The 24,516-nt window shown below is 42.8% G+C and overlaps 2 protein-coding genes across 3 annotated transcripts in view; both read left to right on the top strand.

Annotated features, from left to right (window-relative positions):
* LOC102168664 (zinc finger protein 256) lies at window positions 5,567-23,213 on the top strand. The gene is given in 4 exon segments (XM_018063507.1): window positions 5,567-5,670; window positions 7,441-7,570; window positions 19,215-20,845; window positions 20,847-23,213. Coding segments are annotated over 4 exon segments (2,523 nt in total). The 5' UTR covers window positions 5,567-5,637; the 3' UTR covers window positions 21,576-23,213.
* Window positions 5,582-24,516, top strand: part of LOC102180342 (zinc finger protein 501) — a 95,112-nt gene continuing 76,177 nt past the window's right edge. Inside the window, exon 1 of one of the 2 annotated variants that reach the window (XM_018063514.1) lies at window positions 5,582-5,670. The gene's annotated coding sequence lies outside the window, so the exon portion shown is untranslated. Of the gene's footprint in view, window positions 5,671-7,487; window positions 7,571-24,516 lie in introns of those variants that run through there. The other variant, XM_018063513.1, reaches the window with a different exon arrangement.

Raw genomic sequence — 24,516 nt, 5'->3', positions numbered from 1 at the left:
CGATATTTATATTTATTTTCATGAGATGTGTGTATGCTCAGTTGCATTTGATTCTTTGACTATAGTCTGCCAGGCTCTATTTTCAGGAGGTTGGTTCTAAAAATTTCAGATGTTTTAGAATGTTCTTTACATTCTGTGTTCTCTAGAGAGTGCTGTATTTGGTATGCAGTTCTCATATGTCAATGGGTTTATCTTATCATATGCTTGATAATCACCTCAATTCCTTCTTCCAACTGATTGCTCCTAGTTTTGTTATTTAGGTTGGAGTTGTATTTCTTGTTCTAATCAATACAGTTTCCTTATATGTCCTATGTGCTCATCCTTTGGCAGTTTTAGACACTGGAGATATAGTCTTTTACTTTTTACATTTTAACTTTCATGAGCTTTATGGAATAGGAACCTGCAATTCTAAAAGAAATTATTCATCAATTTTCCACACAAAATATTTTGGTTTCTAGTGATATATTTAAATTGTTCTTGGGACTTCCCCAGCAGTCCAGTGGTTAAGATATCACACTTCCAACACCAGGGGCATGGGTTTGATTTCTGGTGAGTGAACTAGGTCTCACATGCCATGTGGTACAGTAAAAAAAAAAAAAAAAAAAAAAGTTAAAAAATTATTCTTGCCTGTTTAAGAAAACTATGCTCCTAATTTATCTTCTGTTGGTTTCCTTATTTATTTTGCTTCCCTGGTGGCTCAGGTCGTAAAGACTCTGCCACAATGCAGGAGACCTGGGTCCAATCCCTGGGCCTAGAAGATTCCTTGAAGAAGAAAATGGCAACCCACTCCAGTATTCTTGCTTGGAGAACCCCATGGACAGAGGAGCCTGGTGGGCTGGGACAGTCTATGGAGTTGCAAAGAGTCATACACAACTGAGCAACTAACACACAATTTCTTTTACTCTTTGATACTTAATAGTTCTTATTTTAAAACTTACTGAAATTTACCTTATGCCCCCAGAGTTTTATTTAGCTCGGAGGAATCTACTATGTGTACCTGAAAAGAATGTGTATTCTGTTGTAGACTGAAGGTCTTACACATATTTACTGAATCAAGATAGCTGATGATATTGCTCATGTCTTCTGTATCCTTATTATTTTCCCATCTATTCTATTCAGAGGAAAGAATTTTGAAAGCTTATTCTTAGGTACAAATATACTTAGCATTTATCTATTTATGGCCATTCGGCTCGCAGGATATTAGTTTGACCAGAGATCAAACCTGTGACCCTTGCAGTAAAAGCAGAGAATCCTAACCACTGGAGTACCAGGAATCCCCCAGTTAGCATTTTTGAATCTTCTCGTTTAAATTACTTGTTTAATACTATAAAATGGCCATATGTTTTCTTTGGTCATATTATTTTTCCTTAAGTTTTTCTTATATTAAAATAACCTCTCCAACACTCTTTTGGTTAGTATTTGCATATTATTTCATTCCATTCCTTTTCACTTAAATTTATATTTGTAATTAAGGATTATTATAGGTTGCATGGAATTTGCCCAAGAATTTAATCATCTGAAAAATCTCTCCCTATAATTTAAATATATGAGAATATTTAAAGCAAAAAACTGAAAAATAATTGTAGAAACAAAAGTATAACTTATTCACATCTATCTTCTTAGATATAAATCAAACAGAATATGCATATAGATATTAGTAATGTAACATTCAGAAGATACACATTTATCTTGATTTTACACAGTTGAACATTTGAAAAATCACATTCACTAAGGCAAAAATGAAGCCACAATATAGATGACAAGGTTTCTGAATTCTCTATGCACATATCCATATTTGTTTACTACAGTAGTACAGTAATGAGATTTATAACAAGAAATACATATTTGGTCTTTGTCCGGGTTTCCAGCACAGAACTCATAAAACCTTAGGTCTTTCCTGTGGGAGGAGCCAAATCAAAAACAACACCCATTTGTGGATGTGACTGGTGATGGAAATAAGTCTGATGCTGTAAAGAGCAATATTGCATAGGAACCTGGAATGTTAGGTCCGTGAATCAATGGAAATTGGAAGTGGTTAAACAGGAGATGGCAAGAGTGAACATCGACATTTTAGGAGTCAGGGAACTAAAATGGACTACAGTGGGTGAATTTAACTCAAATGACCATTATATCTACTACTGTGGGCAAGAATCCCTTAGAAGAAATTGAGTAGCCATCCAATTTCCTGAAAAACAACTCTGGCAAACATCTTAATTGTTTAGGCTGTAATGCTTGGATGACATGAGGGCATTTTACCGTTCATTTATTTATTAAGCAAGTTATAGTTTAATGGGCTTCTCAGGTGGTGCTAGCGGTAAAGAATCCACTTACCAGTGCAGGAGATGCAAGAGAGGCGGGTTCAATCCCTGGGTCTAGAAGGTGGCCTAGAATAGGAAACGGCAACCCATTCCAGTATTCTTGCCTAGAAAATCCCATGGACAGAAGAGTCTGGTGACTGCAGTCCATGAGGCTGCAAAGAGTCAGACGTGATGCATGATGGAGCACATGGTTTAATAGATCTAACTGATGACTTCTCTCAAGTTTCAATAGCAGTTATGTGTTCTGTGCTTGTCTCAGGCTACTGATAACCAATGTCTCCTTTGCCTGTATCAACAGTGATTGTCCTAACCAGCAAGGAACACTCTTTTTAAAGATCCATATTATATGCCTTATTCCTCAATATTCTTTCGCCCAATCATCCAGGGCCAGGCTCCAGGCAACTAGCTATGACTCCTGTACACCAAGTCTTTCACCTGAGTTAGTCAACTTTATTGTTTTTGTTTAGTCACTAAATGGTGTCCAGCTCTTTGTTGGACATGGGCTGTACCTGCGTGGCTCCTCTGCCCATGAGACTTCGCAGGCAAGAATATTAGAATAGGTTGCCATTTCCTATTGAAATAGCCAATCGTAAGCTGTTTGCTCTGCCCTTGCCTTGCCTTTTCCTTGAGACCCCGTAAAGGATCTGGCCTAGACTTTCCCCCCCTTCTGCATGTAAGTTAAATAAGCAGGGTGACAATATACAGTTTTGTCATACTCTTTTCCCAATTTTGAACCATTCCATTGTTCCATGTCTGGTTCCAACTGTTGCCTCTTGACTTGCACACAGGTTTCTCAGGAGGCAGGTAAAGTGGTCTGGTATTCCCATCTCTTTAAGAATTTTCCAGTTTGTGATCCACACAGTCGAAAGCTTTAGCGTAGTAAATAAAGCAGAAATAGATGTTTCTCTGGAATTCCCTTGCTTTTTCTATGATCCAATGGATGACGGCAATTTGATCTCTGGTTTCTCTGCCTTTTCTAAATCCAACTAGAACGTCTCGAAGTTCTTGGTTCACATACTGTTGAAGTCTACCTTAAAGGATGTTGAGCGTTACCTTGCTAGCTTGTGAAATGAATGCAATTGTGTGGTAGTTTTAACATTCTTTGAGTTGCCTTTCTTTGGGATTGGAATGAAACCTGACCCTTTCTAGTACTGTGGCCACTGCTGAGCTTTCCAAATTTGCTGTCATATTGAGTGTAGCACTAACAGCATCATCTTTTAGGATTTGAAATAGCTCACCTGGAATTCCAGTGCGGGGGAGCACTCCACAGAAAGAGAGAGGTAGTCAAACTTCCCTCAGCAAAGCCGAGGGGTCCCGAGGAGAGGTGAGAGGTGAGCCTGCAGTCCGCCAACCCAGCCCCTCAGGGAGCAAGAGACAATCAGAAGCAACAGCTGCTCCGTCTGAGCAGTTCTGCTTTATCGCCACAAACTCTTGGTTTATATAGGCAAGCAGGGGGTTTTGCGAGGGACTTTCCATAGTTGCACCAATCACGTTAAAGGTCAAATCATCATGTGCCATAGTTGCACCAATCACGTTAAAGGTCAAATCGTCATGTGCCTTCATTATAACAGGAGTCTATGGTGATCTCCCGCTGTCCACGTGCTGGGAAATCCAGAGAGCCAATCAAAAACTTTAACATAGACCACGCCCCTATCTCTTCCGCCAGACGCCCTCTTAGTTTCCCACGGCAAAACTAACCCATCTTTTTTAAGGTTTCGCATTTAGGGCCCCACATTCCAGCACCTTAATAGATTTGTGAGCACCTCAAATTTTATTTCCTGGGAGCAGACTGATCTTCACGGAGTATGAAATTATGTCCTTCTCTTGCAGTTCACAAGAAGTTAAGCCCCTCAGTCCATCTAGGTAGGATTATCACTTTCACGTATTCCCCAGAATAATGCATGGATGGAAAATTCTTTAAGAGATGGGAATACTAGACCACCTTACCTGCCTCCTGAGAAATCTGTATGCAGGTCAAGAAGCAACAGTTAGAACCAGACATGGAACGACAAACTGGTTCCAAATTGGGAAAGGAGTACATCAAGGCTGTATATTGTCACCTTGCTTACTTAACTTATATGCAGAAAACATTGTGTGAAATGCTGGATTGGATGAAGCACAAGCTGAAATCAAGATTGCCAGGAGAAATATGAATAACCTCAGACATGCAGATGACACCACCCTTATGTCAGAAATCGAAGAGGAACCGAGGAGCCTCTTGATGAAAGTGAAAGAGGAGAGTGAAAAAGCTTGCTTAAAATTCAGCATTCAAATAACTAAGATCATGGCATGCAGTCCCGTCACTTCGTGGCAAATAGATGGAGAAACAATGGAAACAGTGACAGACTTTATTTTCTTGGGCTCCAAAATCACTGCAGATGGTGACTGCAGCCATGAAATTAAAAGACGCTTGCTCCTTGGAAGAAAAGCTATGACCAACCTAGACAGCATATTAAAAAGCAGAGACTTGACTTCACCAACAAAAGTCCGTCTAGTCAAAGCTATGGTTTTTCCAGTAGTTACATATGGATGTGAGATTTGGACCATATAGAAAGTTGAGCATCAAAGAATGGATGCTTTTGAACTGTGGTGTTGGAGAAGACTTTTCAAGAGTCCCTTGGACTTCAAGGAGATCCAACCAGTTAATCCTGAAGGAAATCAATGAGTCCTGAATATTCATTGGAAGGACTGACGCTGAAACTCCAACATTTTGGCCATCTGATGCAAAGAATTGGCCCATTGGAGAAGGCCCTAATGCTGGGAAAGATTGAAGGCGTGAGAAAGGGATAACAGAGGATAAGCTGGTTGGATGGCATCAGTGACTGGATGGACATGAGTTTGAGCAAGCTCCAGGAGTTGGTGATGGACATGGAAGCCTGGCGTCCTGCAGTCCATGGGGTCGCAGAGACTCCTACACCCCTGAGCGACTGAACTGAACTGATGCTCTGATAGTCAATACTGTCAACACCCTTTCCCAGAGGCCTCTAGAGCCGTAGAAACTACATAACCCAGAAGGCTGTGTGCCCAGCTGAGCCAATAAAGGCACTTCCGTGCCTGCGGCTCTCTTTGGGGTGGGACTTCCGGCGTCCTCCTCCTGGCGGCCATTTATATTACTTTCCTGTGTGTTGTCGCTCGGGAGCGCTACGTTGGGAATGAGGTGACTGAATTAAGACGGTCCAGGAGGCAGCGCACAGAGGCGGGTCTCAAGTTCGGCGACGCCGTCAGGGGACCCCCGCGCTAGGCCCCGGATCGCGCCCGCTGTGCCCACTTCCCGCCTCCTCTCCCGCCGCTCGCGGTCCTGCTCTGCCCAGAGAGTCCGATGGCGGCGGCGGCGCTGCGGGATCCGCCTCAGGTAAGCGCTGGTCCCCTGGGCCCTTACCATTCTCACCCCACCGGACGCTAAAGCCCGAAGGGCGTGGCGCCTGCTCACGTGCCTGAAGCCCGGCCCTGGGGTCCAGGCCGCTGAGGCGGTCGCGGGTGGGGCCGTGTGTCTGACAGTGTGATGGAGCGCGGGAGACGGTGACAGGCGGAGGAACCTGCCTGCGCAAAGGCTTCGAGGTGGGATATAGGCGAGAAGGTCCAGGAAAACTGGCGTGGATCTGGTGTCTGCAGGGAACAGAATGTGGTGAAGTGAAGTCGCTCAGTCGTGTCCGACTCTGCGAACCCATGCATTGCAGCCTAAGAGGCTCCTCTGCCCACGGGATTTTCCAGACGAGAATACTGGAGTGGGTTACCATTTCCCTCTACAGGGGATCTTCCCGACCCAGGGCTGAACCCAGGTCTCCCACATTGTAGGCGGACGCTTTGCCGTCTGAGCTGCCAGGGTGGTAGAGTGGTCCTGATCTAGGGTGGATCTGCCTGCAGTGGACTGAAGGGGGTGACTGGGTGGGTAGGCTTCGGTTCCTGGCCAGGGATCGAGGCAGGTTGCTCGTGGTGTGAACACCGAATCCTAGTCAGTAGACCAGTGGCCAGCGACAAGGCCCTGGCCCTTCAGTTTTGAAGGAAAAAAAATTCTCCCAAAGAGGGGAAGCCGTGAAACACAGTATTTATTAGGAGCAGAAAAGAGCACAGTACCTTTTGGATAGACCCACCGGCGGACTCAGGGAGAGTTGTGCTGTGGTGGTTTGAGTCGCTTTTGTGGGGCATTTATTTCTGGTTTCTTTTGGCCAATCATCTTGCTTTGCTTGGTTTTGAGTCGGTATTTGGTGTATCTCAGGATTTTCCTGCGTGTAAGTGCATCTTTTAGCCAAGATGAATTCCAGTGAAAAGGCTTATTGGGTAGTGGACATCACCTACTTTGAGGTGCCGCCCCTTCCCTTTCCAAAGAGGCTTTCTGTGCTGACTTCCAAGGAGCCTTTCTGTTCATGTGTAGTGGGGAGGTCTCCTTAACTTCAAGAATGGAAACTATGTGGTTTCTTATGTTTTATGTGGGCAGGGCCCAGCCTCCATCATCCTGCCCCAGACCTACTCAAATGTGAGAGTCATTTGTGGTGTCGTGAACCAGGATTCCAAAGAAGGTTGAAGGAGAGAAGGGTTTTGGCTGCTGAGGGGACAGGGGGTGCAGCACAAAAGGGGAAGTAGGTAATGGGCATCTATAATCACATGTGCTTCTGGGTGGCTCAAATTGAAGGAAGAATCAATAAAGGTATAAAAGGGGCCTTCAGAGCAACTTTACACAAGTGCAGTTGTGGGAGTGCAGCTGTGGGGACTAAAGGTGTGCGAGAGGTACAGTCTACAGAATCAGGGGTACGTGGAGAGGAAGTGCTAGCTCACGGCCCCAGCGTCCTGTTACTGGGGACTGAAGGGTGAAGCCTGAGCCCAGGTTTGGTTGTGTCTGTGTCACAACCTAGAGACTCCAGGGGAGTTGATTGGCAGAACGGATGGGACCCTACAGGCCAGGACGAAAGCTTGGATGACATGTCTCTGCAGTCCATCCCAGCATTGCTGAGGACTGAACACAGTGAATAAAGGGACCCTGAGGGATAAGCTGGGCACCAGTGACACCGAGGTCTGGAATTCTTCCTTGGTGGAGAGCTTTGGAAGAGGATGAGGGTGGGATAGATGGGTGATGAGATGGATTGTGGGGTCCTAGAGTGTTCATAGTTCACTCTGTCTCTCATAGAAGTGCAGTGTGACCTTTGAGGATGTGGCTGTGTACTTCTCCTGGGAGGAATGGAGACTCCTTGCTGAGACCCAGAGAAGCGTGTACCTCGATGTGATGCTGGAGAACTATGCACTTATATCCTCACTGGGTAAGACTCTCACAGCCTTCCCAGTAACCTGGACTAGGCTCTGTCCCATCTCACCCCCTTTCCCCAGGGGGTGCTCTGTTCTTCTACATGTGGACTGCGAGCACTACTTGTTTCCCAAGCTTTCTGAGTTGCTGTGATAGCTAGCTAGGACTGGGTTGTTTGCACTGCCCTCTTCTTTCCCCTGCAATACCAACCCCAGTACCTGTTGTACAGAACGCTGTTAGGAAAAAGATTCCAAGTCAGTAGTATTACGGTAAGCTTAATGGATTCTACCTACTTGCCCTCTCTCTATCCGGGTCAGTGTGTCTAGATCCTTTTCAACTCTGTGTCCCTTCTTTTATGCTGAGTTGTGCAGCTTGTGGGATCTTAGTTTACTGACCAGGGACTAAATCAGGGCCCTGGCAGTGAAAACTTGGAGTCCTGGTCACTGGACTGCTAGGGAGCTCACTTGATCCCTTCTTTTTAGCTAACATTTCTTTGTGCCTGCTTGTGCTGAACCATGAGCTACTTTTCAGTGTCCTCCAAGGTTGGTAGTGTTTAGATTTGCTTTCTCTTTTTCCCCAGCCTTGTCCAGATATAAAATTGTATATCTTGATGTGGTAAAGTTTTGACTTGATGTATGAATACAGTATGAAATAATTGTCACAGTGAAATTAGTTAAACATCTATCACCTCATTAAGTTACATTATTGGTGTTGTCACTGTTGTTATACAACATCATTTTTTGTTAATATTTATTTAGGCTGTTCCAGGTCTTAGTTGTGGCACTCAGGATCTTTGATCTTTGTTGCAGCATGCAGGCTCTTTCTTTGTGTCATTTGTGATCTAATTCCCTGACCAGGGATGGAACCCAGGCCTCCTGCTTTGGGATGGCAGAGTCTTAGCCACTGGACCACCAGGGAAGTCCCAGCATCATTGTTAACTATTGTCACCATGCTTTATATTACATCCTCAGAACTTATTAATCTTATAACTGAACATTTGTACCTTTTGACTAACAATCTCCCTATTTCCATATTCCCCAGCTCCTAGCATTTTACTCTGTTTATATGATTTTCCCTCATTTAGTTTTTAAAAATTACAACCATAGGGGACAAAGATTGTTTCCTTTAAATCTATGCCTTCACCAATACTTCTTATCTCTGCTCTTTTTTTCATTTTCTTTTTTTTCCCCCTGCTCTTTTTTGATAGTAGCCATCTTGTCAGGTAGATTTCCCTATAGTTCAGATGGTAAAGAATCTCCCTGCAGTGCAGTTTGATCCCTGGGTCGGGAATCCCATGGACAGAGGACCCTGGCGGGCTACAGTCCATAGGGTCACAAAGAGCCGGACATGACTGAGCAGCTACTACTGCGTCTTACCAGATGTGAGGTGTTATCTCATTGTGGTTTTGATTTACATTTTCCTGATGGTTAGTGAGATAGTTGGTGAGGAGGAATATTTTTTCATGTACCTTTTAGCCATTTGTAGATCTTCTTTGATAAAATGTCTATTCAAGTCCTTTGCTCGCTTAAAAGAATTTTTAAAATCTTATTTATTTTTAACTCGTGTGTGTGGTTAGTCACTCAGTTGTGTCCAACTCTTTGAGATCCCATGGGCTGTAGCCCGCCAGGCACCTCTATGCATGGGATTCTCCAGGCAAGAATACTGGAGTGGGTTGCCATATCCTTCTCCAGGGAATCTTCCCAACCCAAGGATCAAAACCAGGTCTCCTGCACTGCAGGCAGGTTCTTTACCATTTGAGCTACCAGGGAAGCCTATTTTTAACTTAATTTTAATGAACTTATGTATTTTTGGCTGCACTGGATGTGTGTTGCTGCATGCAGGCAAGTGGAGGCTACTCTCTGTTGCAGTGCGCAGGTTCTCAGTAGTGGCTTCTCTTCTGTTGGCTCATGGGCTCTAGAGCACAGGCTCATTAGTTGCGGGCTCATGGGCCTAGTTGCCTCAAGGCTTGTGGAATCTTCCTGGACCGAGGATTGAACCTGTATCTCCTATAATGGGTAGGCTGATTCTTAACCACTGGACCACCAGGGAAGTTCCTTTGCTCACTTTTTAAACAGATTGTTCTTTTCCTGTTGAATTGTAGAGTACCTTATATATTGAATACTTCAGATATTAAAATATAAATTTCACCAATGAAGTCTATCTGATCATGACCTATTTTTGTTGTTGAAGATTACTGATTCAATTTCCTTATTGGTATTGGTCTATTAAAATTTTCTATTTATGATTAAAAATTGATAGGTTGTATGTTTCCAGGAATATATCTGTTTCTTCTAGATACAGCTGTGTGTAACAGCTCCTAGTAATCTTTTATGATTCTTTGGTCTTGTTTTATTTCTCTGTTAATTTATATGAGATAAAGTCTAGACAAAGGTTTGTCAATTTTATTTATCTTTTTATTTATTTATTTATTTTTGGCTCTGCTGGGTCTTTGTTAGTGTGTGGGCTTTTCTCTAGTAGTGGAGAGTAAGGACTACACTCTAATTGTGGTGCTTGGGCTTCTTATTGTGGTGGCTTATCTTGTGGCGCACAGGCTCTAGGGCACAAGATCTTTAGTAGTTTGTAGCACGTGGGCTTAGCTGTTCCGTGGCATGTGGGACCTACCTGGATCAGAGATTGAACCCATGTCTCCTGCATTGACAGGCAAATTCTTTACCACTAAGTCACTAGGGAAGCCCCTATCTTTGAACAAAACCAGCTCTTAGTATTGTTAATCTTTTTATTATCTTTATAGTTTCTATTTCATTTATTTCTGCTCTGGTGTTTTTTTTGGCCATGCTGTGCAGCATGTGGGAAGCTTAGTCTTAATTCCCTTCCAGGGAAGGAACCTGCACACCCTGCACTGAAAGCTTGAAATCCTAACCGTCGCACCTCTAAGGAATTCCCCTTGGCTCGCTTCATTTCCTTTGTTTTCATAACTTTGGTCTTAGTTTTGTTTCTAGTTCCTGGAGGTGTAGTTTGATTATTTATTTGAGATCTTTCTTTTTTCTTAATGGTGGCATTTATTGCTCTAAAATTTTCTCTTAAAACTGCCTTTGTACATTTCATATGTTTTGTTATTATTTTTGTTTTTCTCAAGGTATGTTTCATTTTCCTTTTGATTTTTCCTTTTACTGATTGATTGGCCAGGAGCATATTGTTTAATATTCACGTGTCTGAATTTTGAAGCTTTCCTCCTATTGCCGGTTTCTAGTGTTATCCATTGTGTTAGGAAAAGTTACTTCATATGGCTTCAGTCTTCTGAGATTTGTTAAGACTTATTTGACATAATATATAATCTATCCTAGAGAATATTCTATGTGCACTTGAGAAGAGAGTGTATTCTGCTATAATAGGATGGAATGTTCTATACACATCTGTTACATCCATTTGGACTGAAGTATTCAATTCAAATAACTTTATCTGGATATCCACCTATGTTGAAAGGGGGATATTGCAGTTCCCTATAAATATCTTGGAAGGAAAGTTATGACCAACCTAGATAGCATATTAAAAAGCGGAGACATTACTTTGCCAACAAAGGTCCATCTAGTCAAGGCTGTGGTTTTTCCAGTGGTCGTGTATGGATGTGAGGGTTGGACTGTGAAGAAGGCTGAGTGCCGAAGAACTGATGCTTTTGAACTGTGATGTTGGAGAAGACTCTTGAGAGTCCCTTGGACTGCAAGGAGATCCAACCAGTTCATCCTAAAGGAGATCAGTCCTGGGTGTTCATTGGAAGGACTGATGCTGAAGCTGAACATAAAAAAAATTGACATTAAAAAAATAAAAGAACCTGAAACTCCAATACTTTGGCCACCTCATGTGAGGAGTTGACGCATTGGAAATGACCCTGATGCTGGGAGGGATTGGGGGCAGGAAGAGAAGGGGACGACAGAGGATGAGATGGCTGAATGGCATCACCAACTCAATGGACATGAGTTTGGGTAAACTCTGGGAGTTGGTGATGGACAGGGAGGCCTGGTGTGCTGCAATTCATGGGGTTGCAAAGAGTCGGACACTACTGAGCGACTGAACTGAACTGAACTGGTAAATATCCTGTTGCTGAGACTTCCCTGGTGGCCCAGTGGTTAAGATTCTGTACTTCCACTGCAGGGAGCAGTTCAGACCCTTGTTGGAGAACTAGGATCCTGCCTGCCATGCAGCATCCCACCCCTCGCCCCCGCCCCCCCTCCAGTTTTCTCTTGCTGTCTTTTGTGCCTTCAGATCTGGTCATATTTGCTTAATTTTTAAGTTATGATGTGTAAGGTATGATATGTGTGTGTATATGTGGTTATAATTATTACATCGAGAAGGAAATGGCAACCCACTGCAGTATTTTCACCTGGAGAATCCCATGGATGGAGGAGCCTGGTGGGCTACAGTCCACGGGGTCCCAAAGAGTCGGACACGACTGAGTGACTTCACTTCACTTCATGATGACTACCTCCTTTATTATTATATAATGACCTTTGTCTCTTGTGACATTTTTTGATTTAAAGTCTATTTTGTCTCACTTAAGTATAGCTTACCCTCTTCTCTTCTGATTTCCATATGTGTGGAGTATCTCTTTCAATTTCTTCACCTTCAGCCTGTGTGTGTGTCCTTAAAGCTGAAGTTACTCTGTTGTAGGCAGCATGGAGTTGAGTCTTGTTTTTTTTTTTTTTTCTGTTCAACCACTTTATATCATTTGATTGGACCTACTGTTGTCACCCATTACTGCCCCTCTATTTTTCAGTTTTTTCCCTTCCTTTCTTGCTGTCTTTATGATTTTCTGTGGGAATGGACTTTTAAAATTATTTATTTATTTATTTATCTGTGTTGGTCTTAGTTGCAGCATGTAGGATCTTCGTTGCATTGGGCAGGATCTTTTGTTGTGGTGCATGGGCTCTGTAGTTGTGGTGCATGAACTTAGTTGCTCCGAGGCATACAAGATCTTAGTTCCTTGACCAGGGATCGAACCTGCATCTCTTGCATTGCCAGGCGGATTATTAACCACCTGGAAAGACCCTATGGTAAGATACTTTTATTCTTTTCTCCTGTCTTTTGTGTCTATAGGTTTTTGACTTGTGGTTACCATAGGCTTATATAAAACATCTGAAAACATTCTGTTTTATGCTGAGAGTACTGTAAATTCAACCCCATACAAAATGTCTACTCTTATACTTCCCCCATGCCTATATTTTGTTTTTGATGTCACAATTTACATCTTTTTATATTGTGTAACCATCAACAAGTTACTGTTGGTATAGTTGCTTTTAATACTGTTATTCTTTATCTTTTATGGTTGAGTTGAGTAAGGCAGTTTTACAGTATTAGAGTGTTCTGAATTTGACTATATACTTATTTTTTCCAGTGTGTTTTATGTTTTAATATGTTTTCATGTTACTGTTAGCATATTTTTACTCAGCTTGAAGAAGACTTTGTTAGACTTCCTCATTTCTTATAGGGTTAGGTCACGTGGTGATGAACTTCCTCAGTTTTCATTTGTCTAAGAGTCTTCCTTATTACTGAAGAATAGCATTGCTGGTAAAATATTCTTGGTTTCAGTGCCCCCACCCCTTCCCCTTTGGCATTTAGAACACATTTCACTGTGACTGTATGCAGTGTTTTAGCTCAGAAAACCACTTGTATCTTTTTGGGGGTTCCCTTGTGTGATGACTTTCTTTTTTCTTGCAACTTTCAAAATAATTTGGCCTGACTTAGACTTTTATATTAATGTGTCTTGGTGAAGTCCTCTGTGGATTGAATCTGTTTGGGGACTTACGAGCCTCATATGCCTGAATGTCCATTTCTTTTCCCAGATTTGGAAAGTTTTCATTCATTACTTCTTTAAATAAACTTTCTGCCCCTTCTTCATGCTCTCTTCCTTCTAGGGCTACCATTCAGTTCAGTTCAGTTCAGTCACTCAGTCGTGTCCGACTCTTTGCAACCCCATGAACCGCAGCACGCCAGGCATCACCAACTCCCGGAGTCCACCCAAACCCATGTCCATCGAGTCAGTGATGCCATCCAACCGTCTCATCCTCTTGTCGTCCCCTTCTCCTCCTGCCCTCAACCTTTCCCAGCATCAGGGTCTTTTCAAATGAGTCAGCTCTTCACATCAGATGGCCAAAGTATTGGGGTTTCAGCTTCAACATCAGTCCTTCCAGTGAACACCCAGGACTGATTTTCTTTAGAATGGACTGGTTGGATCTCCTTGCAGTCCAAGGGACTCTCAAGAGTCTTTTCCAACACCACAGTTCAAAAGCATCAGTTCTTCGGTGCTCAGCTTTTTTTATAGTCCAACTCTCACATCCATACACGACCACTGGAAAAACCATAGCCTTGACTAGACAGACTTTTATTTTTTTAATTTTTAATTTTTATTTTTTTAATTTTTTAATAGACAGACTTTTAGACAAAGTAATGTCTCTGCATTTTAATACGCTGTCTAGGTTGGTCATAACTTTCCTTCCAAGGAGTAAGCATCTTTTAATTTTATGGCTGCAATCACCATCTGCAGTGATTTTGGATCCCAGAAAAGTAAAGTCAGCCACTGTTTCCATTGTTTCCCCATCTATTTGCCATGAAGTGATGGGACCAAATGCCATGATCTTAATTTTCTGAATGTTGAGCTTTAAGCCAACTTTTTCACTCTCCTCTTTTACTTCTATCAAGAGATTATTTAGTTCTTCTTCACTTTCTGCCATAAAGGTGGTGTCATCTGCGTATCTGAGGTTATTGATATTTCTCCTGCCAATCTTGATTCCAGTTTGTGCTTCCTCCAGCCCAGCATTTCTCATGATGTGCTATGATTTAACTATAAGTTAAACAAGCACGGTAACAATATACAGCCTCAATGTACTCCTTTTCATATTTGGAATCAGTCTGTTGTTCCATGTCCAGTTCTAACTGTTGCTTCCTGACCTGCATATAGGTGTCTCAAGAGGCAGGTCAGGTGGTCTGGTATTCCCGTCTCTTTCAGAATTCTCCATTATGCAAGTATTATTTTGCTTAACAGTGTGCCATAATTCATGTAGACTTTTTCTTTACTCTTTTTAGTCTTTTTACCTTTTTTCTCCTTTGACTGGATAAGTTCAAAGACCTACTTTCCATTTCATAATCATTGTTTTGATTGATCAAATTAGCTATTAATGCTCTACATTTCATTCATCTTACCCTTCACCATAATTTCTGTTTGGTTCTTTTTCATATTTTTCTGAATCTCTGTTTAAAATCTTATTTTACTTGTATATCATTCTCCTTATTTTGTTGAATTGTCTCTCTGTGTTTTCATGTCGCTTACTGAGCTTCATTAAAACAATTATTGTGAGACTTAGAGAATGAACTTATGGTTCCTGGGTGGGGAAAATGGGGCAAAGGGATAGTTACGAAATTTGGGATCTACTTGTATGCTGCTGTTGCTGCTGCTAAATCACTTCAGTCGTGTCCGACTCTGTGCGACCCCATAGATGGCAGCTCTCCAGGCTCCCCCATCCCTGGGATTCTCCAGGCAAGAATGCTGGATTGGATTGCCATTTCCTTCTCCAATGCATGAAAGTGAAAAGTGAAAGTGAAGTTGCTCAGTCATGTCTGACTCTTAGCGGCCCCTTGGACTGCAGCCTACCACCAGGCTCCTCTGCCCATGGGATTTTCCAGGCAAGAGTACTGGAGTGGGGTGCCATTGCCTTCTCCGCTGCTTGTATACAACGCTATATTTAAAATGGATAACCACAAGGGCCTATTGTAGAGCACGGGGAAGTTTGCTCAGTGTTATGTGGCAGCCTGAATGAGAGAGAGCTTAGGGAAGAATAGATACATTGTAAATGAATGGCTGAGTCCCTTTGCTCTCCACCTGAAACTGTCACAACATTGTTTATCAGCTATACTCTATACGCCAATTAAAAAAAAAAAAAAAAACAATTATTGTGAGAGACTTCCCTGGCAGGCCAGTAGTTAAGACTCTGTGCTTTCATTGCTGGGGGCATGGGTTCCATCCTTGCTTGGGGAACTAAAAGCCTGCATGCCTTGTGGCCTGGTCAGATTACACTACAAAGCTGCAGTCATCAAGACGGTATGGTACTGGCACAAAAACAGAAATATAGACCAATGGAACAAGATAGAAAGCCCAGAAATAAACCCATGCACTGATCGGTACCTTAATTTTGACAAAGGAGGCAAGAATATACAATGGGGCAGAGACAGTCTCTTCAATAAGTAGTGCTGGGAAAACTGGGCAGCTACATGTAAAAGAATGAAAGTAGAACACTTCCTAACACCATACATAAAGATAAACTCAAAATGGATTAAAGACCTGAATGTAAGACCAGAAAATATAAAACTCTTAGAGGAAAACATAACGCTCAATGACATAAATCAAAGCTAAATCCTGTATGACCCACCTCCTAGAATAATGGAAATAAAAACAAAAGTAAGCAAGTGGGACCTAATTAAACTTAAAAGCTTTTGCACAGCAAAGGAGACTATAAATAAGGTGAAAAGACAGTCTTCAGACTGGGAGAAAATAATAGCAAATGAAACAACTGACAAAAGATTAATTTCCAAAATATGCAGGCAGCTCATACAATTCAATACCAGAAAAACAACCCAATCAAAAATTGGGAAAAAGACCTAAAGAGACATTTCTCTAAAGAAGACATACAGATGGCTAATAAACACATGAAAAGATGCTCAACATCACTCATTAATAGAGAAATGCAAATCAGAACTACAATGAGATATCACCTCACGCTGCTCAGAATTGCCATCATCGAAAAGTCTACAAACAGTAAATGCTGGAGAGGGTGTGGAGAAAAGGGAACCCTCTTGCACTGTTGGTGGGAATGTAAATTGATACAGCCACTATGGAAGACGGTATGGAGGTTTCTTAAAAAGCTAGGAATAAAACTACCATATGACCCAGCAATCCCACTCTTAGGCATATACCCTGAGGAAACTAAAATTGAAAAAGACACATGTACCCCAATGTTCATGCGGCACTATTTACAATAGCTAGAACATGGAAGCAATCTATATGTCCATCAACAAATGCATTCATAAAGAAGTTGTGGTACATATAGAGAATGTACTATTACCCAGACATAAAAAAGAATGCATTTCAGTCATTTCTAATGAGGCGGATGAACCTAGAGCCTATTATAAAGAGTAAGATAAGTCAGAAACAGAAAGATAAATATTGCATACTAACACATATATATGGAATCTGGAAAGATGGTACTGAAGAATTTATTTTCAGGGCAGCAGTGAAGAAACAGACATAGAGAACAGACTTATGGACATGGGGAGAAGGGAGGAGAGGGTAAGATATATGGAGAAAGTAACATGGAAACTTACATTCCCATATGTAAAATAGGTAGCCAATGAGAATTTTCTGTATGTCTCAGGGAACTCAAACAGGGGCTCTGTATCAACCTAGAGGGGTGGGATGGGGAGGGAGGTGGGAGGGGGAAGGTTCAAGAGCCAGGGAACACATGCATACCTATGGCTTATTCATGTTGAGGTTAGACAGAAAACAAGAAAACTCTGTGAAGCAGTTATCCTTCAATTAAAAAATAAATAAATTTTTTAAAGGTAAAAAAATAAACAATTGTTATAAATGTTTTGTTTGACAGCTTGTAGAGCTCCATTTCTTTGGGGCAACTGATTATTGTTCCTTCAGGGGTGTCAGGTTTCCTCGATTATTGTGTTTGTGTTTCCTGCAGCCTCATGTTGATTAGTACATTTCATGGAGCAGTCATTTCTTTCAGGCTTTATATAAGGTTTTGGTGGGCAAGATCCTCACCTCTGTGTGGGTGTGAGTGTGCTAGCTTGATGGACGGTGGCTGCTGCACCCACAACAAAGCCCAGTGGCTTTGTGTTTGCAGCTCTGTCACCTGAGGTCCGTGTCAGCACAGACTGCAGGGTCCTCAGTAGCTAAAGCCCTGGGTGTCCACAGTAATAGAAAAGACTGCTAGGACTCTCCTGATTTCTTTCTCCCATGGGATATGTTTTGACTGAGGGGGTCCCTCTTAATGTGGCGTTTGGCTCTTGGAGGGGGACTGCGTCATAGTGGTGATGGCATTGGGGTCTGATGTGTGGATTCTGTGGAGCAGATATAGATCTGGATTCTAGGATGTTAATAGATGCAAGGCAGTAGCTCTTCTAGGGTCCCAGTTGCTGACTAGTCTGTCTCAGTGTTGACTTCGCTTTGTGCGATGCAGTGGCACACTGAGCAGTGGTGGAGCCCTGACCCGAGTGTGGGACAGTGTCTCTGTGGTCTGAAGAACTAGCTCACCCATAGTGGCCAGGAATCTGGCGCCTGAGACATTCAGACATTCAGGTGACAGACGTGGAGTCAGGTTATAGAATATGAACGTCTGCAGTTCAGGTGGGGCTCAAGGGTTTGGGGTGTGTGCAGGAGTTATGGAGATGGCAGCTGTGGTTCTGAAACAGAGCAATAGCTACTTTTGTGGGGACAGGGATGATTCAGCATATTATTCTCTTGCCAGTGCCTCATGTTGGTGGCTATTAGTTACCTTAGTGTGAGAGCTTCCAGTGCCCTCTGCAGAGCAGGAGCTGAGGTTCACACCTGTAAACACTTGCCTTCCTCTGCTCTGCAAACTGTGGGGTCTGCAAGAGTGGCAGGGCCTGTTGAGTTTCTCTAATTTCCTCTGTGTTGCTGCAGTATCTTAATTGGATTCCTGAGTCTTCCAAGGGCAACTTTTGTTTGCTTTTGTGTATTTTCTATTGGTGGTGAAGGCTCATGTCCTCTGCTGTTTTGCTGACATCACTCTCCTGGATCTTTTCTCTGCATCTGTTATGTGCTGAGTTGCTTTGTGACAGTACAAGCTGTTCATCTGTCCTGTTTTCCCGTTAGGATTTTTATCCTGCATGTCCTATGTAGTTGCTTAACTAGTGCTTATAGATGTCCCAGGATTGACATGACTCCAGTCATGGTGAGGTGGGCTCAGAGGGGGCCTGGTCCTGGTGAATGGCAGCTGAGGAGAGTATGACATCAGGCTGTGTTCAGATCATAGCAGGAACCTGTCTTTGTTCAACCAGGGTTTAGGTGCCATTTCCAGTGCATGGCCATACTACTTCTATCTTTTCCACTGTTAACACTTGACTGACTTGTCAGTTGTACTGCTTGTCATTCCTACTGTGACTTTAGCCCAGGGATAATCTGGACTTATTATTTGGACTCCATATCTCTGGACTTCACTCCTCTCTGGACTCCACATCTCTCTTATTTCTCTCACTACCTTTTCTGTAGTACTCACCAACATTGATTGTGCTATGATATGTTCACATTTCCCTGAATTGACTTCGAATAGCAGCTGATGTTACTGTGGGATTTTAATGAGTTTAGATGACCTTTTCTACCCAGTCTCAGCAGAAAAGTCCTACAGGAAGCCACTGGAAGAGAAGTGAGTCGTAGACCCTGCCTCTCTTCCTTGTGTCCTACCCTGTTTTTGTTTTTTTCTCCTGATGAGGTCTCCGCTATTGTGTGACCTTGAGACTCAGTAATGCACAACAGTTGGTTGTTCTTCCAACTAAATTCCAAGTTCTGTTTCTTGAAAAGCATCTCATAGACTCATACCTGGATTAGATAGGTACACATTAGTGATGAGCTGGACCCTTCTCTGTAGTCAATATGTACTTGACCTGCATTTCTTTCTGTTCAGGTTGCTGCTGTGGAACAGAGAATGCAGAGACACCTTCTGAACAGATCACTTCTCTAGAAGTGTCACAGGCTAGGACTCCAAAGGCAGCTTTGTCTTCCCAGAAGATCCACCCCTGTGAGACTTGTGGTCCAGTCTTGAAAAAAGTTTTCCACTTGGCTGAGCACCAGGAAACACAACACACCCAGAAACTGTTGAGGTGTGGAGCATGTGTGAAACAGTTTTGTTTTAGTGCAAATTTTCAGCAGCACCAGGAACACATGGGAGAGAAAACCCTCAGAAGTAGTGTGGATGAGGCCAAGTTTTTCAAGAGCTGCAGATTCCTTGTGTTACAGAAGCCATTTACCTGCAGGGAGTTTGAAAAGGACTTCCCGACCATTATGGGACACCTGCAGCAACAGACCACTCATACTGTGGAGAAGCCAAACACAGTCACCCAGTGCGAGTCAACTTTACAGAGCAGAAGTCATCACACCCCAGGAGAATGCAAGAAAGCCCTCAGCCCCAAACACACACTTGTTCAGAATCAGGGTGTCCATACTGGAATACCTTGTTTTGTGTGCAGTGAATGTGGGAAAGCATTCAGGTACAAATCCTCATTTGTTGTGCACCAGAGAGTGCACACTGGAAAAAACCATGTGTGTGGTGACTGTGGGAAATCCTTTAGGCAAAGCTCAATTCTCTATAAACATCGAAGAATTCATACTGGGGCAAGGCAATACAAGTGCAGCAAATGTGGGAAATCCTTAAGTCACAAATCTGTCCCCATTTCTCCCCACCCATGGTGCAATGGAGAAAAGAGTTATGTGTGCAGTGAATGTTCGAAATCTTTTAGCCATAGCTCAGTATTCATTCCACACAGGAGAGTTCAAACTGGAGAAAGGCCTTATAAGTGCAGTGACTGTGTGAAATCTTTTACTTCAATGTCTGCACTCTGTTACCATCAGAGATCCCACACTGGAGAACGACCTTACATATGCAGTGATTGTGGAAAATCTTTTATCTCTAGCTCTGACCTCCGTTATCATCAGAGAGTTCATTCTGGAGAAAGACCTCATGAATGCAGTGAATGTGGGAAATCTTTTATCACTCGTACTGCTCTCCGTTATCATCACAGAGTTCACACTGGAGAAAGGCCTTACGAGTGTAGTGAATGCGGGAAATCCTTTACCCGAAAAAATAACCTAATTATACATTTAAGGGTTCACTCAGGAGAAAGGCCTTATGAGTGTAGTGAATGTGGGAAATCTTTTACTTTTAGCTCTAGCCTTCGTTATCATCACAGAGTCCACACTGGAGAAAGACCGTATGAGTGCACTGAATGTGGGAAGTCTTTTAACAATAGGTGGACGCTCATTCGACACCGGAGAATTCACACAGGAGAAAAGCCTTATGTGTGCAATAAATGTGGAAAATCTTTTTCCTGTAGCTCCACCCTCCAGTATCATGAGCGAGGTCACCTTGGGGAAAGGCCTTATGGGTGTGATGAATGTGGGAGATCTTTTACTACTAGCTCTGCCCTCCGTTATCATCAGAGAATTCACACAGGAGAAAGGCCTTATGAGTGCAATGAATGTGGGAAGTCTTTTATCTCTAAGTCTGACCTCCATTATCATCAGAGGGTTCATTCTGGAGAAAGGCCTTATGAGTGTAGTGAATGTGGGAAATCCTTTATCCGAAGGAATAACCTGCTTTTACATCAGAGAGTTCACACAGGAGAAAGGCCTTACAAATGTAGTGAATGCGGGAAATCTTTTAACAATAGATGGACACTCATTCAACACCAGAGAGTTCATACAGGAGAAAAGCCTTATGTGTGCAGTGAATGTGGGAAATCATTTACCTCCAGCTCCACGCTATGTTATCATCAGAGAGTTCATGCAGGAAAAAGGCCTTATGAGTGCAGTGAATGTGGGAAATCTTTTACCTCTAGTTCTACCCTCCGTTATCATCAGAGAGTTCACACAGGAGAAAGACCTTATGAGTGCAGTGAGTGTGGAAAGTCTTTTACTTTTAGTGCCAGCCTCCGTTATCATCACAGAGTGCACACTGGAGAAAGGCCTTATGAGTGCAATGAATGTGGGAAATCCTTTAAGGATAGATCACAATTCAATAAACACCAGAGAGCTCACACTGGAGAAAGACCTTATGAGTGTGCTGAATGTGGGAAATCTTTTAGCCAAAAATCTTCCCTCTCAACACACCAGAAAATTCATAATAGAGAACGGTCTTATGAGTGTAGTGCGTGTGGGAAATCTTTCACCTCTATCTCTGGCCTTGGTTATCATCAGAGAGTTCACAGGGGAGAAAAGCCTTATCAGTGCAATGAATGTGGGAAGTCCTTTACCAATAGCTCTATACTGATTCGACACCAGAGAGTTCACACAGGAGAGAGACCTTATGTGTGCAGCGAATGTGGGAAATCTTTTACTAGTAGTGCCACCCTTTCTTATCATCAGAGGGTTCATGCAGGCAAAAGGCCTTATGAATGCAGCAAATGTGGGAAATCTTTTACCTCCAGTTCTACCCTTCGTTATCATCAGAGAGTTCATGCAGGAGATAGGCCTTATGAGTGCAGTGAGTGTGGGAAATCTTTTATCTCTAGCTCCAAGCTCCGTTACCATCAGAGAGTTCACACAGGAGAAAGGCCTTACGTGTGCAGTGAATGTGGGAAATCCTTTAGAGACAGTTCCCAGTTTAGTCAACACCGGAGAGGTCACACTGGGGAAAGACCTTATGAGTGTAGAGAATGTGGGAAGTTTTTTATGCGAAAATCTACCCTTTCTCAACATCAGAGAGTTCACACTAGAGAAAGGCCTTAGGTGTTTAGGGAATGTGCAGTTTTCTTGTTCAGTGTAAGGATACCAAAGGAAGCTGAGGATTCATCTGTCTGAATTAGCTCCCAGACATCTGCATAGCTATTGATAATCATGAGGAACGATTCCTCATGATTTTGTGGGAAATGTGTTGCTATGTTTCAGTCTGTAATCTCTCCAGGGTTCTGCCCACATATATGTCACTCCCATCTCTGTGGTCAAAGCCATTTCGCATCTAGCTCTTGGCAGGCCCACCCGGTGTGCTCAGGGAGACTTACTGTGTCCTCCCATGTTTTAGCCAAGTTAGGAGTCACTTGAGGCCTACAGTGCCAACTTTCACTCCTCCGTGACTATCTTGAACATGGACCTGGTCAGTGTCAGCCCAGAAACTATCAGAAGTTCAGCTGGCAGCTTGCAGAGAATAGCAGTAGGGATGTGTTGATCTCATGTGATACTAACAATAAGGTTTTCCAGCTTCCAAATAATGAATAAATACTTGCTACAGGTTGCTTTGGCTCATACAATACTCGAGACCTTCTAAGCTCTTAAGCCCTCTTTCATCTTGGATGTTCTATTTACTGTGCAGGTAATTCACAGATTTGTGCTGTGTAAGCATAAAGGGGAGAACGGTTTTTAGGGGTCTCAAAGTTTCTGAGGGGGAACGGTATGTTGACAATAGCTTGCCAGTTATGACCAGGTCTGCCTTGCAGCTGCAGCTTCCTAGAAAAGATTGCAGGGATTTCTGGTTTTCACTTGAAGCCTGGAGGCTTTGTTTTAGGAGTCTGCCAGGTGACACTGAGAAGCAGGCAGATGTGAGAATCTCAAGTGCTTCTGAGCATAACATTAATTTTTTTCCTTACTAAACAGAGAGATCCCAGGGTGTTTTCAGCACTGTGGAGGGAAATCTTCCCCAGGTCTGCAGAGAGCCATGTTCTCTGATTATTGTAACTGGTTGTAATACCACTGGGTCCATAACTGGTGCAGAAACACTGATTTGTAGGGAGAGGAGGACTGCAGCCAACTAGTGTACTGTGCTGCTTCTAAATGTGTATCCACAAATGTCCATGTAAAAGTGAAAGTCCCTCTGTATTCATCTCAAGTCCATTACCACATGGATTGGAAGAAAATTAAAAGGGGGTCTAGTTCCTGGCTGTCAGAGAAGGCAATGGCAACCCACTCCAATACTCTTGCCTGGAATAATCCTATGGATGGAGGAGCCTGGTAGGATGCAGTCCATGGGGTCGCTAAGAGTTGGACACGACTGAGCGACTTCGCTTTCACTTTTCACTTTTCATGCATTGGAGCAGGAAATGGCAACCCACTCCAGTGTTCTTGCCTGGACAGGAACAGGGGAGCCTGGTGGGCTTCTGTCTATGGGGTCGCACAGAGTCGGACACAACTGAAGTGACTTAGCAGCAGCAGCAGCAGCAGTCCCTGGCTGTGGCTCTTGTGACCCAGACAGCATTCCCGTTGACTTGCAGTGGAAATGTTCTCTATTACTCACCATATTTGTTGGCACTGATGCAAGTTTGACAACCACCCCCGCCCCTCAGGGCATAGAGAGATGATGGAGTGTATGGTTGCCATAGCTCTCTGTCAAAAAGACTGGGCCATAGAGATCTTTGAGTTGCGCTATTTTTTAAAGCTATACTAAGGTATAATATCTGTGGCTTTCCTGATGGCTCAGCGGTAAAGAATCTGCATGCAGTGCAGGAAATACAGGAGACCAGGGTTCAATCCCTGGGTTGGGAAGATCCCTTGGAGGAGGAAATGGCAACCACTAGAATATTCTTACCTGGAAAATTGCACGGACAGAGGAACCCCGCGGGCTACGGTCTGGGTCACATACGACTGAGCTACAAACACACACACACACACAATGTATAATTTACATTTGCTAAACCGAGTGTATTTAAAGTACAACTTGACAAGTTTTGACACAGGTGTGAACCTCTGAGACTATCACCGTAGTCCTGATAGTGACCATATCTGTCATGGTGTATTTACCTCATTTGTTCTATAATCTCCTTGCCTTTCTCACCTTTCCAAGTAACCATTGATTCACTTTCCTTAAAATAGATACCTTGCATTTTCTTGAATTGATATTATTGGAATCATATGCTATTTACCATATTTTTCTTTCCTTTCTATATTGTAATTACTTTGAGACTCATCAGTGATGTATAGCACTTTTTGTTTTTTGACTGACAAAAATATGACATTTTTCAATATGCCACGGTTAGTTTATCCATTCTCTTTATGGGTATTTGACTTGTTTCTAGAATTTGACTTCTGAAAATAAAGCTAGTATAAAAATTGCATTAGTTCTTTGTATGAACATGTATTTATCTTTTGTCAGTAACTTAGAATGCAGTGTCTGAGCCACTGCCGTTCTAGTCTTGCTGGCTGCAGTGGATTTTTATTTCAGGCCGAGGGCTTAGTTGACCTGCCACATGTGGAATCTTGGTTCCCTGACCAGGGCTTTAATC

Source organism: Capra hircus, chromosome 18 (assembly GCF_001704415.2).
Source record: "Capra hircus breed San Clemente chromosome 18, ASM170441v1, whole genome shotgun sequence".
Classification (NCBI taxonomy): Eukaryota; Metazoa; Chordata; class Mammalia; order Artiodactyla; family Bovidae; genus Capra; species Capra hircus.
The sequence above is the reverse complement of the archived record's forward strand: the minus strand, read 5'-3'. Positions and strand labels throughout refer to the sequence as shown.